The 15345-nt window shown below is 51.2% G+C and overlaps 6 protein-coding genes; all 6 read right to left on the reverse strand.

The window, feature by feature from the left end:
• Positions 1–66: 66 nt before the first annotated feature.
• Positions 67–2102, reverse strand: GSBLH_T00001567001 (uncharacterized protein; the record flags this gene model as incomplete). The annotated part of the gene is made up of 7 exons (XM_013039990.1): positions 67–197; positions 226–806; positions 839–1215; positions 1245–1433; positions 1463–1580; positions 1613–1710; positions 1743–2102. 7 exons carry the CDS (start codon positions 2100–2102, stop codon positions 67–69), a joined length of 1854 nt encoding a protein of 617 aa, XP_012895444.1.
• A 151-nt stretch (positions 2103–2253) lies between these two features.
• On the reverse strand, positions 2254–3477 carry GSBLH_T00001568001 (uncharacterized protein; the record flags this gene model as incomplete). Its single annotated transcript, XM_013039991.1, has 1 exon — positions 2254–3477. One exon carries the CDS (start codon positions 3475–3477, stop codon positions 2254–2256), a length of 1224 nt encoding a protein of 407 aa, XP_012895445.1.
• A 3749-nt stretch (positions 3478–7226) lies between these two features.
• On the reverse strand, positions 7227–7911 carry GSBLH_T00001569001 (uncharacterized protein). XM_013039992.1 has 2 exons: positions 7643–7911; positions 7227–7603 (listed from the first exon to the last, which is right to left on the reverse strand). Exons 1-2 carry the CDS (start codon positions 7800–7802, stop codon positions 7554–7556), a joined length of 210 nt encoding a protein of 69 aa, XP_012895446.1. The 5' UTR covers positions 7803–7911; the 3' UTR covers positions 7227–7553.
• Positions 7912–8748: 837 nt separating this feature from the next.
• GSBLH_T00001570001 (uncharacterized protein) lies at positions 8749–9312 on the reverse strand (the record flags this gene model as incomplete). The annotated part of the gene is made up of 1 exon (XM_013039993.1): positions 8749–9312. The coding sequence occupies one exon, from the start codon at positions 9310–9312 to the stop codon at positions 8749–8751; it is 564 nt and encodes a 187-aa protein (XP_012895447.1).
• Positions 9313–11939: 2627 nt separating this feature from the next.
• Positions 11940–12175, reverse strand: GSBLH_T00001571001 (uncharacterized protein; the record flags this gene model as incomplete). Its single annotated transcript, XM_013039994.1, has 2 exons — positions 11940–12059; positions 12089–12175. The coding sequence occupies 2 exons, from the start codon at positions 12173–12175 to the stop codon at positions 11940–11942; spliced, it is 207 nt and encodes a 68-aa protein (XP_012895448.1).
• A 2166-nt stretch (positions 12176–14341) lies between these two features.
• Positions 14342–15149, reverse strand: GSBLH_T00006293001 (uncharacterized protein; the record flags this gene model as incomplete). Its single annotated transcript, XM_013039995.1, has 5 exons — positions 14342–14360; positions 14416–14469; positions 14502–14565; positions 14600–15002; positions 15033–15149. 5 exons carry the CDS (start codon positions 15147–15149, stop codon positions 14342–14344), a joined length of 657 nt encoding a protein of 218 aa, XP_012895449.1.
• Between the last annotated feature and the right edge of the window lie 196 nt (positions 15150–15345).

Raw genomic sequence — 15345 nt, forward strand, 5'->3', positions numbered from 1 at the left:
ATAAAGTTTGAATGCGGTGTAAAACTCGTGCGCACAAAAAAGATTCGGTTTTAGCAAAACAAATGATTATATGAGTCCTTGTCTTACAAGATCATTATACATCTTCTTTGACAAAACATTTCCATCAGCATCTTCAAACTCCTCCTCTTCCAGAGACCAGTCTTCCGCCTTCAGCTGGTCCTTAATCTTTGCATACACTACATGTCACGCATCCATCGTTCCTACGATTCTTCGCATCCTCAATCTTCGTAATATCATGGAAATGCTTCGTATTCGGAATACCCAAACATCGCATTCCATTATGATGTCTCCACTCCTGGAAGTGCATATCGAACGCTCTCCGTCCCCAATACGACTGATTTCCGCAGATCTCGCACTTGTACTCCTTGTCGAGTCCGTACTGCTTGTACAGCCAATAGGGAATCGGCTTGCCGTCCCATCCCAGCGGCAAATTCAGCGGATTGTAAATCGGCTTTTCGTCCTCGTCCTCGTCTTCCTCCTCCTCCTTCTGCTCCTCCTCGCTCACCTCCTTGCCCTCCTCGTCCTTCACGCGCTCCGCGTAGCTCTGGATGATCTTCTTCTCGTTGAACGCCTGCGTGTTGTCCACCACATCGCGCAGCTCCACGCACAGCTCTCCGATCACAAACTCGCGCTCTGCGATCGGACTCAGCTCCTCCAGACTCCCCGTCTTCCCCTTCCCCTTCCCCTTCCCGTTCCGCTTTCCCTTCAGCAGACTCACCGGGATCGCCGTGCTGTCGCTGTGCATGATCGTGTACAGCCGCTCCGCGCGCTGCCGCACCGTTCCTCTACCCATGGTTCCCCGTTTCCACGCTCCTACCCGCACTTCGCTCCCATCCCCTTCAGCATTTCCTTCAGCTTCTCGCCGCCCAATCGCTCGATGCTCTCCACCGACGAGAAATCCGGCAGCTCCTCCTCCGCCTCCGGCTCGTCGTCGTCGTCATCGATGTCGTTGATGTGATCCGACTGCGCCTTGCGCCGCGCCGCAGCCGCCTCGTCGCGCTTCCGCTTCGCTTCCTCGACTTCCGCTTCGATGGTGCGGCGCAGGTTCCACCCTTCGATCTCTCCGGCCGCCCATTTCTTCGCGAACGCCGCACGGCTCTCTTCGAGCAGCGCGGAGACGTCGGCGAGGGGCTGAGCGCGGTGGTAGAAGTCCGTCAAATAGTCCAGCAGCGCGGTGAGGTATTCCAGGTAGGCCTGCTCGAGAAGGGACGGAAAAAGGGTACGGGGGAGAGCTTGGTCTCCATGGGGATGTCTTTGAACGTGTAGAAGGAGGTCAGGTACGAAATGTAGTCGATTCGGAACACATGCGGGAGATTCAAGTATTGCTCGTGCAGCTGGTGCAGATCCAGGTATTTGCCGTAGTACTCTTCGCCCGTGAAAATTTCCTCCAGATCGACCGGTTTGACTGTCACCTAGAGTTGAACAAAACCATTAACAGTACAGGTTTCTCTAACATGCCCGGAAAACGCTTGTGGTATTGCTGGATCTCGTCTAGCGTCTTGTAAAAGGACTGGAATATGTCGCCTTTCGACATCGAGTCGAACTCCTGCTGTCGAGCTCTAAACGTTAGCCAAATGGTAAACAAACCGACTCCTTGTTTGAATAGAGCTTTAAAGCTTCACCAGCGTCTTCTTGAATGATCTCCAGGTATTTGTCGATATCGTGTAATTGCTGCGCCTTCGCCTTTTGCTATAGATGATGAAGATGGCTGAACCACGCACAGTTTTCGGATTTAGTTCTAACTCTCCTTCGATGGCTCTTTCGTATCTCTCGATATCTTCGTGAAGAACTCGAGTCTTCTCAAGAATCGTGAACGACATAGCAATACAAATTGAGAGGACAAATAAATGTGGAGAATTTGGGAATTCACAAAAAGTGGTGGAAATCGAGTCTTTGTATTGTATTATATTTCTGTTGATAGAAGATGTTGCATTGACGCTTCTTTCATACGAATTGGCGCCTTGATTTTGAAATGGATAGAGATGCCGAGTCGTTGCTATTGTAGCGCTTATTCTGCGCTCATTGACATGGGATGTCTCTATTCTACTCAGTATCAATCTCACTGGCAGGCAGGCAGGCATTCATGGATGTCGCTTCACTAGCAACCCCCTTCCAACACAAAGTGTGAAACAAACAAGCCAACCCTCCAGATTAAAAGCCTTAAAATCTCAATCCATAAGATAGTCAAACACTGCACGCAGTTTCACATTTACCCCATAGAAGTCTTGATGTTTACTTCGATACGATAGTCATATCGCCCATCTTAATCCATCCCTTCTTTCGCATGAACTCACTCACCGCCAAACTCACAACTGCGGGAATCAGCACGAAGCACACCACAATTCCGGCAATCGTTTTGCCCACTCCCAACTCCGCGTAGGACTCGGAGTACGTCATCAGCACGCCCACCAGTCCTGAAGTTCCCATTCCACTTCCCGCAGGGTTGCACTTCAGCTTGAACACTGCAGCGGAGATGGGACCCGAAACGATCGACGCCACGATGGGAGGAATGAAAATCTGAGGCGCCTTCACCAGGTTCGGGATTTGAAGCATCGACGTTCCCAAGCCCTGCGCTATCAGGCCGCCCCAGCGGTTCTCGCGGAAGCTGCTCACCGCAAAGCCCACCATCTGGCAGGCGCAGCCAGCCGACGCGGCGCCAGCGGAGATTCCGGTCATTCCGATGGAAATGCCGATCGCCGCGGAGGAGGTAGGCAGGGTGAGCAACACTCCCATGACCACCGCAACGACGATTCCCATGAGCACGGGCTGCAGCGTGGTGACCTTCTCGATGAAGGCTCCGATGCTCGCAAGCACGACGCCGACGGGAGGACCGAACAGATAGGCGGACAGAGAACCTGTGATCAGACAGACCAAAGGAACAATGAGAATATCGATTGAAGTCTTGCCTGCAATGAGGTTGCCAAGCTCCACTGCGATAATCGCAGCGATGTATGCACTGATAGGATCGCCGCCTCCACTAAGGACGAGCTTTCCGTCGACGAACAACGAGTTGTTCACCAGGCCGCTGGCATTCGCTCCCACAAAGCCATTCACGATGGCACAAAAAATAACCAAACGAGGAGAACCCAGGGCGTGGCCAATTCCAGCACCGATACCACAGCCCATCAGAACCGATGCAATGGTTCCAATATTCGTAAAGAATGCGCCAACCACATTACCCGTTCCAAAGATGCTGCCGATCTGCTTGAGAATCAAACCAGCGATCAAGGTACAGAAGAGACCCAGAGCCATACCACCGAAAGCGTCAATGAACCAACGCTTGCAGAAGGCCTTGCAGCAGTTCGGCTTTTTCTCAACCTTCGCTTCCTTCTCCTCCTTCTCCGTTTCCGGGGCTGCAGGAGCGACCACAGCAGGACTTTCCTGTTTCTGCTCCACAGGGGTTATCTGCACATCGCTCTGCACAGTAACAGACTTCAGTTCGACCTCCTGACTCATTCCGGGTGACTATAGGGAATTAGAGAATAATGAATGGATGGATGCACAAATGGAGGTATTCTTGACCTTGAAAACTGGAATTCCAGAAGGAGGCACTATTTGTTGGTACAGAGCAAACACTTGTTTTCTATTATGCTACCAACAGCACGGAAGGAACTGATGGAGTCGCGCCAGTAAGAGACAATAGAATCGCGCCATCTTCAGAGATTTGTGTTTGACACTTCAGTAACCGCCGCACGAACTATACGCTCCACCATCCATAATGCAACAAATTCGCAGTGAAACAGATAAAAAAGAATCTCGTGGTTATAAACGCGTCAGCTGAATAGTGGGAATCGTAACATTGTTTCTCTTTCCAAACTTTTTCTATTTTATTTATCGTACTATTATTTTCAATATGGCTCCTGAAAGTTGCACATGCAGCCAAGCAATGACTACTATGGACCTCTCTCGGAATGGTCCCTCTGTTGTTTACAACTTGGAAAAGTCGGACACTAATACTTACCGGCACCTGGGTATTATGCGCCGAAATACAGGTCGTCCAAAAGTGTCTTATTCGAGTGAAGTGGTTGGTAGGCGGTGGTTCTTGCTTTTGACCTTCTAGATACTAGCAAAAAAAGCAGTACGTCTTTTAGTGATAAAGTGAAGAGTCTTTTAATGGTGTTTCGTGCATAGTAGTGTTTGAAGTTCTTCGAGGAACTTTTAGAACGTTTAGAACGTTTAGAACGTTTAGATCGTTCAGAACGTTTAGAACTTTGGAACCGTTAAGTTATATTTGTCGGTTCGCTCCTTTTTGTTCACAAACACTCTAACCATAATGCAACTACACTCTTCTTCTTTGTCTCCACTTAAAAATTGGAAAATACCATATTCAAGACAGGCGGAGCCTTGGTGTTCATCGGGTCTACAAACGCCTGATATAGTAATTCACAGAATCTCCCCATCGAATCAAAAAAGTCACTACGCCTCATTCCCTTTCCCCTCTCTCACCTCGCCACCGGCTGTTCCCTTATCTTACAGTCTCCCTCCGCATACTGCTCAATCAGCGCCACAAACAGATTCACGTCGATCTCACACGCCAATCGCTCGATAAAGCTGCCACTCTTCCCTTCACGCCTCCTTTCCAACCCCACCTGCATGCTCGGCGGCAGACTGCGTCGCTTTCGCTGCTGCAGACTGCTGTGCTCCGACAGCAGCTCCACGATTTTCTTGCCCAGGGCTTGGTAATCGTACACGATCTCGTCGTATTGGTTGTAATCGTGGTGCCACACCGTGTTCTCTTCCTCCTCACCGCCATCGCTGGCTTCGACGTACGCGTTGATGAGATCCATCTGGATATCGGTGAAGCTTCCATTCCTAGAGATGAATCTCACCCCCAACAAAAAACGAACTTGAGAATGATTCGGAAGAGAACGAGCTTGTGGATGTATTCGCGGACATCGCTGCTCCAGTGCGTGAACAGCCGGCACAGCATGTTGGGGTACCCCGCGACGTACAGACTGGGCTTCGAAGTCTTCTGGGGAGAGAGCGAGACGTCGCACCGGCTGATATAGCGGGGATTTCCGAAGAACAGCGTGTTGATGAAGATGTGGAAGTCCCCTTCCGATATGATCGTGGGCAGTTCGTACACCGTCGCGATCACAGACGTCAGAATCTTTGCGTTAGCGCAAGGCGACCGACCCCACTTCCTTGTTATCCGTGCGAAGCGCGGAGAAGAACTGCAGGCCGACCAGCGTGATCACGCGCGACAGATTAAACAGCGAGTTTCCGACCTGTTCTTGAAAGCTCTGTACGCACGCGTGATCAAAACGGAGGCAGGGCGAGGCCTCCATATCCCCAGCGTCCCCCGCGTCCAGGACTTCAGGAGTGGTACCCGAAGGAGGCGTTTCGGAAGAGAACCGAGGCGGCGGGACGAGGGAGGGGTCGCTGTTGGAGGGATGGATGCTCCGCGATCGCTTCGGGAAGCCGGGGAGCCAGCTGAGCAGTCCGCCCAGACGCCCTGTGGATGCAGCGGAACGCAAGTGCTGAGCGAAATGGGAGGAGGGAGCCGAGGAGGAAAAGGAGGAGTGCGATAAGAAATGGGAGACACGCAAGCCATGCGAGCCATGCGAGCCATGCGAGCCATGCGAACCATGCGAACCATGCAGAGTCGTAGAGCCAATAGAACCAACAAGACCAGTCGAGCCAACAGTGCTCGTCGAACCATTGTGAACAGTGGAAACCGTGGAACTAGAGGTGCTGTTCGAGGCGATGGGGAGGGCGGCAGCCATGGATCCATTGGGACCGGACGCAGTGGCAGACGGGTTGGGTCTCTGCGCAGTGTGGAGCGAGAAGCGCATCGGCGACGTCGGCGATGACTCGGTGATCGGCGTGACCGGACAGCTGCTCATATGGAGGGGATCGGCCAGATCGCGAGGCGAGGGATCCACGGATCGGACATTGGCGTCGATCACGCCGCAGATCAGCGTGTCGTCGAAGCATCGCTGCTGCGCAGTGGTGTAGTAGGAGAGATTGGCGAGGTGGAGCGAGCGGAGAAGCTCCTTGGCGCGGGAGAGAAAGGACGAGACGTCTTTGGCGAGAAGGAGATTGGTGGAGAAGAACACGGCGAGGAGACAGGGGTAGCAGATATGGGGATTGAAACGAGGAAGGATGCGAATCGAGCGGAGAATCGGGTGCGAATCCGATGACACGTTTTTGAGATGGAAGGTGTGCGGAGAGTAAAACGCGTCCAAGTTGAGGGACTGGAAGTCGTACTGAAAGAACGATTCTTCCTTCAGAGCGCGGTTCTATGAATCATACATTGAACGATCGAATTGGAATACTTGGAATCGACACTCCATCATCATTAGCGGGATCGTAATGCTGATTACCGAATAGCCGGGCACTTGGCTCCAAGTGATGTCTCCGCGCACCACGCTGTGCACGTATTGATGATAGTAATTCACGAACGTGATGTACACGTTCCCATTCCGCATCAGCAGCGAAAACCAGTCCTCCTTCTACGCATCATCCCCGCTCCCTTCCTCCACCTCGATCGCCTCTCCCAGCCGATCCACCGACTCCACGTAGTGATAAATCGACGGCCACAAGTACAGCGTCGGGTTCAGCATCTCGAACTTCAGCAAGCTCTCATCGCTCGTCGCGAAGCTCCCAAAATACATCCCCTGCCCTTCACATCCGCACCAGCAGTCCCACGATCTCCTCAATCTCGCTGTTTCCGTAGAAACTCGTCCCCGTGCTCGCACAATCCACCACGTTCACCGTCTCCTCCGTCTCCTGCATCGACCCCATATATCCGCTCATACGCCGGTACAGCTGCTGGCACGAGTCCATGTCGTCCTGCCAATCGATCCCCAGCTCGCAGCTCGGCGACGTCGAGTACCCGCCATGGAACTCCGGGCTTCGCTGCGGGTCGTTCTCCACGATCGGCGTCGCGCTGTGCGACAGAACGTTCCCGTAGAACGTCTCCGAGCTCCCCGACACGTGCGATGCGCGGAACACCGACGCCACGCGCGTCTCGATCGGCTTTCGCTTCACTGCGCGTCAGACCAAACGGGGAAACGGGGAAACTACCTTTGACGCTGAGACCGCGGTAGTAGTCCAGCGAGTAGCGATCGCAGAGAGAGAAATACTCGCTGAGCGAGGAGCAGACCGCGGTCTCGAAGTTGTGCTGGGTGATTTCGTGGAGAATCATGAGCAGAACGCTGCGGATGAAGAGCAAGGCGAACCGACTACCGGTGCAGTCGGATGTTGTGGATCCCGCGGTAGGAGTTGATTTGGCGGGTCACGTCGTACCACTCCGAAAAACCGCGGCGAATGGCGGCGAGCAGCGGCTTTTGGAAGATGGACTCGCGGAAGAAGCTGACGGCAAAAGTGCAGCCGCAGAAATCGATTTCTTCGCTTGTGGAAAGGCGGTTCCGCATTTTTCGTATGCACAAGTCTCGGCTCTTGGATAAGAGACGGCTGGAAGTGAGTCTGGGATCAAAGGAATGTACCGATAACACTGGATGATGTGACAAGCGCGCTTAGAAACACCGATGGAAGTGGCACTCTCAAACTTGCATAAATATTCGATTTTATATTCGTGTCTGCAAATTATACAAATCAGAAGCTTGAAAATAGTAGACTCAATATCAGCAGAGAGAGAGTGGAGTCAAGGAATCACGTACGCGTCTGACACACAAGGATATGTCTGGATTTTCCAGAATATGAAGAAAGTAGGCCCAGATATCTAAAAAGGCTTGTTGAACAAACTTCAGCTCCTCCTTATGATGGTATCTTGTCGTCAAGCGAAAGAGACTGGAACTACATGAATTGATCCACATTCCAAAGAGATTCGTTGGCTTTGATTAATTGGGCTTTTTTTCCTAAGGAAAGTTTCGGCGAAGTCAGATTCTTTAAAACAGACTCAAGTTCTTTCGAATACGCCGTTGAACGCTAAGACTCAATCTTCGACACAATCTATACAACACCGACGGCCATCTTCACTGAGTTTGTTTAAAACAAGAATAGCATACAAACAAATATACTTTTTCTTATAAACATACCCGTGGTTATTCCCTATTTTTGTATTGATGGATTCTTTCGTGAAAGTCGCGACTGATCGAGAAAAACGAAACCTCCTCATGTACACTCACCACTGCCACCACAAGCAAGGCTTCAGAACACAGTTTCGCAAAATCTTCGTTGGAGGGAACAGGATCCAGCTCTCTAGACCTGAGATTGATGGCTAGAGAAGAATTACCTGAAAACCATCACACGAATATCGGGAGGTTTGGGAGATGAACGACTTACTTGGGTCTGCGGATAGTAGGCGATCCAGAAAGACGTATCCAGCGGTGCGGGCGCACTTTCAAAACTAATGTGAAACGCAATTCCGATTCTCACTGGAGGGGTCGGTAAACGCGGTAGCTATTCAACCGAAGTTCGCGAAAGGCTGCATAATGGTGGGTGGGCACATACTTGGGAAGAATTTGCGTTTTGAATGTCTATATAAATTTTCGCTGCATAAGTCGTACGGTCGCATCCATCGGAGCGTCGTTTACCAGAAGGACAATCACCTCGCGTTCTAAGAGGTAACACACCTCCTCTGGATAGAGGATATCTGTTTTTTGATAGGAAGCGCCGAACTGTTGAATCAATTTTCCCCTAGCTCGTGATTCCGCTCCCCGCGTCTCCATACTTTTTTGAAACAATCTCTGCAGTGCCTGTGGAATCGTTCCATGCACAAACAGACTTATTACTTCGGGTTTGCATTTACATCAAACAAAACTAACCTTCCACCTGAACAGTACCAAACAGCACTTTCAACTGCTTTCTCATTGTCAAGTTTTCACCGGGCAAGCAAAAACAAATCGGCTTCACCGCAAACCCTAATCGCGCACTTCGACATCCGCATCGGACCGAATTTTCATTCTTTACCCCTTCCTCCCCCTCCGGCTCCTTCGGAAACCTCACAATCTCGCTCTTCGACCCATCGGCCATGCTGCTCTCCATGCACTGCTTCCATTCATTCATGGGAAACACCGAATGAAACAAGCGTCGCGATTCCTGCCGTTCCCGAAGCTTCCTCGCCGCCAGCTCCTGCATGGCAGCATAATACGCCGTGGCGTTGACTGCCACATGCACCGCCACCACGCGAATCGCCGCCATCATGACTTCCTCCGCGCTGTCCAGCGGCGTTCGCTTCAGCGCAAACCACGAAAAGCCGAAATTGGGGTCGGAGAACGTGCACTTGTTGATCAGCCGATCAAACGACAGCGACTGCAGCAGCCAGGCCAGGTGAGGAACGCTCGTACACGTCGCGAACTCCAGCAGCAGCGGCGACGTGATCATTTGCAGCCGGATGCTCTACGCCATCGTCTTTTTCCTCGGCTTCTACTTCGAAAAACGCGTCGCCGTACTGCGGCGTCAGCGAGATCGCGTAGGAAAGACACAGCTGCGCTTTATGCGGGCTGAAGCGGCGGAAGGAAGGGTTCATAAACAGCCGGCCGCCCTCGCACCAGACCTCGCCCGCCTTGGGGAGAAGCCGAATGGCGCAAAGGAACGCGGGGAACGCGGCTTCGGGACCGAGAAAGAGGTGACGAAGGAGGATCCACGCCGCCCAGAACCGACCGACGGAGCGGAATTTGGAGATGGAGCGAGAGCAGAAGGCGAGAGCGGTCTGCCAATCGCCGAGACGAGCCTGGATGGGGTGACAAAAGGAAGAAAGGCGCGTACGAGTTGGAGCGTGCGCTCGAGAGCGAGTTTCCACGAGGAGGAGGAAGTGGAAACGGCGTATTGGAGAAGCGTGGCTGCGCTGGAGCGGTCGCCCAGGGCTTCGAGAAGACGCGCAGTGTCTTGGAAAAGCGGATCGAACGAAGCGGGCGCGTAGAGTTCCCAGACGCGCGAGAGAATCTAGAAGCGATCGACGATTGGAAAAGCGAAAACGAGGCGCGATCGACGATTGTTTCCAAAGGTACACGCGAATCGAGCCAGCAACAGCCAGATTCGCCAGTGGTTCGGCGTGGGGCAAAGCAACAAGCAAGTGAACAAAAGCGAATACGCGGTTTGCTGCGCGCAGCGAATCAGCGGCTGGAGCGTGTCTGTGTAGCGCTACGCGTGAACGACGCGGCCAGCGCCTACCGAGAGGTGCTGATTCAGCCAAAATCGAACGTGAGTGTAAGCGTGCAGAATCGCCTGCGCGACGTTGGACGTAATCTTCCAGAGCAGATCGCTCGTGATGTTTTCTTTCACCAGCGAGTAATAGGAGAGCCACAGCTCCACCCCCAAGCGCTCCGCGACGTTCCCTTCCCTCCAGCACAGCATCGCGATGCGCTCGTCTTCCTGCAATTTCAAAAACCAGATCGGCGCGTGCTGCGGGATCACCGAGATCAGCAGTCCCAGAACGCGATTGCCCTCGTCAATCGAATCGTTTCGAAACAAATAGCGCAGGAAATCGACGTGCAGCGCGGGCTCCACTTCGCGACTCGCCATCACTTCGCAAAACAGCGAATTCGCTGCGCGGCGTCTCCCCATTCTCGCTAACATTATGATTCCCTCTACACCACTGCGAAGGCCGCGCTGCGAGCCAATCGAAAGGAGCTGCAATGTGTAGCGTTTCACTTCGTCGGGGCACCAAAGTCGCTCGTATGCTTTCAAAATTTTCTCGAGAAGGGTTTCGTTCTCGGGGAGATACTCGATTCCCTCCTTCAGAATCAACGCAGACGTTTTGAAATCGCCGAAAATGTTTTCGACGCGACTCCATTCGAGCCAACACACATAGCAAGTCGGAAACTTGTGGCACAGCTCTTCTAACAAGGCGAGTTTCTCGCGGTAGTTCTCTTTCGAGCAGTTTTCACGCGCCTTCTCGATCGTTTTCTGGATTTCCGGGTACTCAGGGCTTCCCTTGATGATGATTGGAGTGTTCAAACGAGGAGAAGGGATTTGAAACAGAGCCAGGGAGTCGACAGATGGAGGCTCTTCGAAGGGCTCTGCGGAAAGAATAGAGTGGGACTCGGAAGATCGGCAAATGAAAGGAATAAACGATGGAGAGGAGGAAGAAGAAGAAGCATTAGAAGGAGAAGCAGAAGAATGGGGTGTGAGTAAAGGAGAAACACCCGAGGATTCCGGTTGAAAGGGTTCGATGAAGGGTTGGTTCAGATCGGAAGCAGACATCCAAATGATGTTGTTTTTCGAGGGGTTTGGTGGAGGGATGAGGTTGTCGAAGGGAGAAAAGGAGGGATACGGAACATCTGGAATTTCGTCGAATAAAATATCATTCGAGAGGTCGAGGGATACTGTGTGATCCTCGATGTCTTTGTTGGGAAAGAAAAACCTCGACTCGTGCAGTGGAGAATCCGTAAAGCCAGAAAGGAACGGAGGAGCCACTGGATATTGGAAACGATCTTCAATGGGACTCAAGCCTGTATAATAGGAGCAGGGCGATTGGGAACGAATTCCTTGTAATTGTTGCGATACTGCAAACGAATTCATATCATAATAGGAGAAGGAATTGGTAGTTAGTGTTGGAGACATCTGAGACCAGTAACCACTATTGTGAAAGCTATTTCGTGAGGAGAATCCACCAGTAGAACCTATATCGCCTGGATTGGCCTATTTGTCCTTGACTATCCAATGCAGGATGGGTTTCAACACGAGGACACTGAGAAAATTGAGTAGGGTCTGTACAAATTTCAGAGCCGTTCATATCATTCGAAGGCGTCGCTTTTTCTACAAATCACGCTAGATCGGAAATGATACTATCACCATATTCATAGGCGTGAAAAGAGTAAGGGATATCTAAATTATTCATAAAAATAAAACAATGTTTACCTGAAATGGAGGTGAGACCGCTTATCGGCTAACGAATTATTAACATTATTTCTTGATACAACAGCAGTACAATAATTAACGCTTCGATCCTTCTGGCGACATTATAAATTTCAAAAAAAACAACAACAAAAGACTCAAACAAACAAAATTCAAAACAATTTCCACTGCCTCATCGACGAGGGCGAATAGCACAGATCTATCAGCACGATCGACACATTGTCATAGCTCCCTCTCTGCAGCGATATCCAGTACAGAATCTTCGCTATGTCCTACACTCCACGCCTTCTCCCATCTCTACATCCATCGAATAATCCTCATACAACGCCTCCACGATCTTCCTGCACGCCTGCGGATTCACCACTTCCCAGAACCCGTCCGTCGCCATCACGATAAACCGGTCGTCCCGCTTCAGCGTGCACTCCCTACCCTCAACCACGCGCTCCAAACCCACCTCACCCAGGGCTCGCAGCTGATTACGTCCCCTTTAAACCCCTCTACGCCCTCCTTCTCGCGCTCCGCAGACGGGTACTGCCACGTTCCTTCCCGAATCCGCTGGTGCTTCAAGCAGAAATCGCCCAGCGACCGCGCCACCTCGATTTCACCGTTCACATAAAACTTGTAGTCCCGCAACGGACCCAGATTCGCGGGGATCGACGCGCTTCCCGTACCCACAAACGGAATTTTCAGATTCGGACCCGCGCTTCCTGACCCAAATGGAGAAACTGGAGAAACTGGAGAAACCGGAGAAACTGGAGAAACCGAGTCGGAGGGGGAGAAGGAGGGAGGGGCGACGATGGACCCAAGGCGCGTTCGGGTTTCTTCTTTGTCTGGGCGTGAGCCAATCAGAAAGGTGGAAACAATGCGTCAGCCAGCCGCCCGCGGCCTCGATGCGCTGGCAATCGAAGAGTGCGCTGTGGACTTGACAGAGCGGCAGCAGCTCTCCCTGTCTGGCGAGATAGCCTCTACGATCAAACCCCGATCACTCGCCGACTGCGTGTCGCCGAGATTGGCCACGAACAGATCGCAGTCCTGCAGATAGCACAGCAGACACGTGCATCCGCTCACCGACTCCAGCGGCACTTCGGCGAGCAACGCCTCCAGCCGCGCCTCCAGCCGCGCGATCATCGCTTGCAGCAGCGCTCTACACGTCATTGCCCGGCCAGATTCCGACGTGCCGCGCAGCCCTGCCGCGTAGCTCTCCAGAAACACCTCCAGCAAGTGCGTCCGGCAGTACTCCGCGCAGAAGTCTCCGTTGTGCCCGTCGAATCTACCTCGCAATCGCTCGCCTTCCCCACATCGCGAAGAGCGCCTTCCCCGTCCCTTTCTGGTAAGTGCACCATTGGAAGCGATGATCCGACGTCTCCAGACTCGATCGCGACGCAGACAGCTCCAGAGCGCGCTCTGAGGGGGCTGGCGGCGAGGCCTGCAGATCGAACGCCACGCAGGAGTTCAGATACACGCGGTCTTCGTTCTGCCGCTTTTTGTTCTGCGGGTGAAACGGAGAAGCGAAACCGACACAGTAGGAAACGCTCCAGGCGCAGCCGCTGTGCTGCACTTCGGGGATTTCCTCGTCGTCCATGGACGCGCTGTGCGATAAGAGCCACTCTTCGCCATCCTGGATCACTAAAATGAGAGATAGAGAGAGAGAAGGAAGGTACTTTGATTGATTTCGTTTTCGGTGAGAGAAACGCTCGGAGGGACGCTCGAGAGATCGTAGAGGTCGGAGTTCACACTGGAAACACTCGCGTGGCGGAGATAGCGACTGCTGTCTGCGGTGTAGGAAACTATGCGTGAACGATGGGAAAGAAACAAACAGGGGTAATGGTTGAAATCTTCGTCGCACGGGTCTCGATCGGAGTCACTGCTTGAATCATCCTTCGAGGACTCTCCGTCCTTGAGTCAACACGAAAGCATTTCAAATACGCTGTGGATGGTACGATCGTCCGAAACAGACAAGTGACTGGTGTACTTAATGAGAGACGCCTTACAAAAGTAGCTTCTCCAATCGTCCCTCTATGATAATACGAAAGGCACAGGGAAACTTCTTGGTTGCTACGACAACGGAAATGATACTCCGTAGAAGTACCATCTACACGCATGGACACGACAAATCCATAGGTTGCTTTTTCGTACTACTTAGATCCTTGAAACACGTCCTACATCAAAAATCTTCTCGAACTGATTAATAGGGACTTTCACAGTAATAATATCCTTCTTCTTGCTCTGGTATATAATGAAAAAGTTATTCTAGTTCGGAGACAGCAAACGAATCTACATCTATGTGCAAAAACACAGAGATCCATCGGGTTCCTCTCCAAGTGCGAACCTCCATTTCTATCTCCCCTTCTGTTGACACGGAGAGAGCCTGTAGGTAGTCAAGGGTGTTAATTGTGGTTCTTCCATACGTGTTGCTGCTTTCTAAACCGTAATAGCCTGTTCCAACAAAAAACGATTCAAACTCATAAAAACAATAGCAAATAGACGGGGTAAGATTCCCGTGGGAAAACATCGCTTTTTGAACAAACAAAACTACAACGGATTTCCAAATTTGCTATCGAACACGACCTTTTCTAGCATTAAACAAGCAACAAACCAAAACCGGTAGGGAAGCGCGGAGTATCATACACAACAGCATTGCGCGCCTTGTACCCAAAGGAAACAATCGATGCGATCTGATATCTTGAAATAACAGCAAAATGTAAAAAAACAACCTCTTAGGAATCTTCATGATCTGACGAACCTTGTCTTCGGTAAACCCTTCCATGATAAGCGAGTCTACGGTTGATTCTCTTTCCTAAAAATCTCGTACCGATTCCCTTGCTCTTTGCAAGAAGAATCAAGTTTTGAATCATAAAGCCACACTGCTGGAAAGACCACGCTTCACGAGAGAATCGGCGGGGAGAAGTTCTGAACAAGCGAAGGAAGGAAAAGAATAGATCAAAAATCCAGCCAAAGAGAACATTCAAAATGGTGTTCGTGTAGTACGTAAGAAGGAGGAGACCCATACCGGTGGGAGCGTCCTTCTCTGGATCTACAAATAACACCCTGCAAACTGACAAACTAAGGTCTGACAGAACGAGAATTGTCGCTGAGCTGGATCTCACAGCATGATCGTTGCCAGCATCCATTCCTGTAGCGAGATCCTCCAACTTTTCCTTATTGCGCACCACGATGAGCTTGTACGGTTGGAGGTTCAGCGAAGTTGGACATCTCTAGTATGTAGAAGATGCACTATATCGAACGAGAGAGTATCCAAGGATTTCCTCCAAGACACCGTCTTCAATTGGCTTTCCATCAAAAGCGCGTACACTGTGCCGATCTTCCGTAATTTTCTTCAATTGCTCATAAGAGTTGCTCATGGTGAATTAAAAAAACAAAGATAAAAAGAAGTGTACTCAAATCCAATCATCATCACGAAGAACATACTTATTATTCATTTCTACATTCGAGCAAGCAAACATTTCTTACCTTCAACCATTTCCCCCATTTCCGAGTCTTTCTTCGCATATACATCCATCACTGCGTTATCGTTCCCTAAATACGACAGCAACGAAA

Source organism: Blastocystis hominis (genome assembly GCF_000151665.1).
Source record: "Blastocystis hominis, Singapore isolate B (sub-type 7) whole genome shotgun sequence assembly, scaffold_12".
Classification (NCBI taxonomy): Eukaryota; class Bigyra; order Opalinata; family Blastocystidae; genus Blastocystis; species Blastocystis hominis.

Excerpts from the sequence above, each read along its gene's own strand:
- GSBLH_T00001569001 (XM_013039992.1), bottom strand. The coding sequence starts at position 7,802 with ATGTGGATCAATTCATGTAGTTCCAGTCTCTTTCGCTTGACGACAAGA. Across the intron at positions 7,604-7,642 it reads CTTGTGTGTCAGACGCGTAC|TCTACTATTTTCAAGCTTCT; the intron begins GTGATTCCTTGA and ends GCTGATATTGAG.